The 2,229-nt window shown below is 41.3% G+C and overlaps 2 protein-coding genes across 3 annotated transcripts in view; one reads left to right on the plus strand and one right to left on the minus strand.

Annotated features, from left to right (window-relative positions):
* NSL1 (NSL1, MIS12 kinetochore complex component) overlaps nt 1-575 on the minus strand; it is a 22,599-nt gene extending 22,024 nt beyond the window's left edge. Inside the window, exon 1 of the mRNA XM_019515902.1 lies at nt 570-575. Within this exon, the coding sequence (XP_019371447.1) occupies nt 570-575 (6 nt within the window). The remainder of the gene's footprint in view (nt 1-569) is intronic.
* Nucleotides 576-1,771: 1,196 nt separating this feature from the next.
* Nucleotides 1,772-2,229, plus strand: part of TATDN3 (TatD DNase domain containing 3) — a 29,866-nt gene continuing 29,408 nt past the window's right edge. For both annotated transcript variants that reach the window (XM_019516437.1, XM_019516436.1), the window contains exon 1: nt 1,772-1,870. In XM_019516437.1, the coding sequence (XP_019371982.1) occupies nt 1,854-1,870 (17 nt within the window). In that variant the 5' untranslated portion in view covers nt 1,772-1,853. The remainder of the gene's footprint in view (nt 1,871-2,229) is intronic.

Here is a 2,229-nt window from a genome sequence, read left to right on the forward strand (position 1 = left end):
CTCCAGGACAGGCTTTTGGTGCAAGTCTGGGGAGGCTGCAGGACCCTGTGCGGATGCCATGATGCACCCATGGAGCAGACCCAGCTGGTGCAGGGGGTGGTGAGCATCCACCCTGCTGCAGCTAGGTCCTGCCTTGAGGAAGCTGTTTCACTGGATCCAGGCTGTTGCTCTGAAATCTTGCCTTCTGCTAGCCTCACTATGGTGGTGTCCAGGCGATGCTGTAGCCTGGAGGGTCCAGGAATCATGCAAGGGGCAAGGATTTCTCATGGTGACTGCTGGTCTTGGGCAGAGAGACATAAGGAGAGCCCTGCTAGTCAGAGGTCAAGGAGAAGGCACAGGAGACTTGCACTTTACAGGTTAACAAAACTAGATGGATGGATATAGCACAAGCTTCTGTGAGCTGAAACTTACTGCGCTCAGATGCTCAAGAAAATCTGTCTCATATATATTTGCATATAGCACGCATGCACACATACATATAAATATATAGCGTGTGTGTGTATGTATACACACGTGATATAGTGTGCACACATGCACCCGAACCTCCCTGCCCCCCCACCTGCACATACTTCCATTAGTCTATAAGCTGCAAATCTACCCTGCCTTCATCTTTTATTGGACCAACATGCATAAAGTTAGACAAGCTTCTGAATGCAAGACATTTATTTATTTGACTTTTATGCCACTCTCCCTGAAAAGGTTCATACTACTCATAGCTGTATGGGTGTGTTGCAGTACTAGGTTTTCAGTCTTGCTTCTTTATATATCGACACCGATCATCTTAGAAACTGCACTGACAACTGAAGTCCTTTATCATAGCAGATAGAGTAGAGGAGGGCAAAATGCAGCCCACCAGGCCATTCTATCTGCCTTGCGGGACCCCTAAAAAATTTAGAAAAGTAATATTTATCTGCCTCTGGCTGCCTGTCATGTGGTCTCGATGGCTTGCCAAAAGTCAGTAAGCAGCACTCCACCCGAAATAATTTCCCACCCCTGAGAGAGAGTGTGGGTAGCAATCATACCATCTTGCTACTCTTTTCTGTTCCTCAGCCCTGCACTCAGAATCAGTAGAAATGCCCTAGAAATGATAGTGTCCTTCAGCCTCCGTGTCTGCAGAGACTGCTGCCGATGAATGCTACTTATGTTGCTTTGTCATTTCCCCTTGGAAAGGACTAAGAAAAATTAATGTTATAGAGACCTTCAAAATAGCCATTAGACAGGAAAAACTCACTCAGTATTGACCTATGCCCTGACCTAGCTCCTCTGAAGCTAATTAAAACCTGATCCAGTTGTCATTAAGAGACAGTGGCCTACAGTTTAAATGTTCCAGTGCCTAATGTATTTAGTCCTTATATATTTTTATTATGAAGCTATGCCAAAAATGTAGGACTTAATTTGTTTTGGAATTTGAAATACCTAACTGCCCGGTCCTTTCAAAATGAAAAATAGAAATAGAATTTTTTGAGAACTGTTCAAAATCTGATTATTTTTATTACCTCTTGCTTTTGACTGTTGGCTCCAGATCATTCCGTCGTCTACAAATATTTGTATCAGTGGTGCAGGTTGCAGTGAATGATAGCTGGAAACACATAATAGTCAAATCTTTTCTCCAACACTTCAGCTTAAAATCAGATTTTCTATGGGACAGTGAACTTCATATAAACTATCCCTACCTTAATGTTATCATTCAAAAGCTGACAAGTAAAGAACCTGGAGGTTTTACCAAGTTAGAAATTTACACTAGGATTTACAGTTGCTTCTCTGAGCTATAACAGTTTTATTTCCTGTTATTTCAGGCTAAAGTTTTGGCCCTTGTAGTAGTTGCTGAACATTCAGGAGAATTTGAAAAAATTATGCAGCTTTCAGAAAGGTACAGTTTATGTCAAAGACTCAATTTACCTTGCTGTGATTAAAACAATGGCTACTTTAATATGATGTAACAGAAATTTGATGTTGGTGCTGTGTGATTCAAAATATGGGGTGATATTGTTTTTGGCATGGAAAAGAAGATGGCACAGGTTTATATTGTGCCTGGGTAACACCCACAGAAGAAGATTAAGGATAGCTTATGGAATAGAGCTAAATCTTACTTAGGTTTTACAGAGTTTGGGTCAGGAGCTCTTATTTCGTGCAATGTATATATATATATATATATATCTATACTGCCTAGCACAACACGGTCCTGCTACATGAGGCTGCTAACACTATTACAATGCAAAAAAAAAAAAA

Source organism: Gavialis gangeticus, unplaced genomic scaffold (assembly GCF_001723915.1).
Source record: "Gavialis gangeticus isolate Ggan-Ray unplaced genomic scaffold, GavGan_comp1, whole genome shotgun sequence".
NCBI lineage: Eukaryota > Metazoa > Chordata > Crocodylia > Gavialidae > Gavialis > Gavialis gangeticus.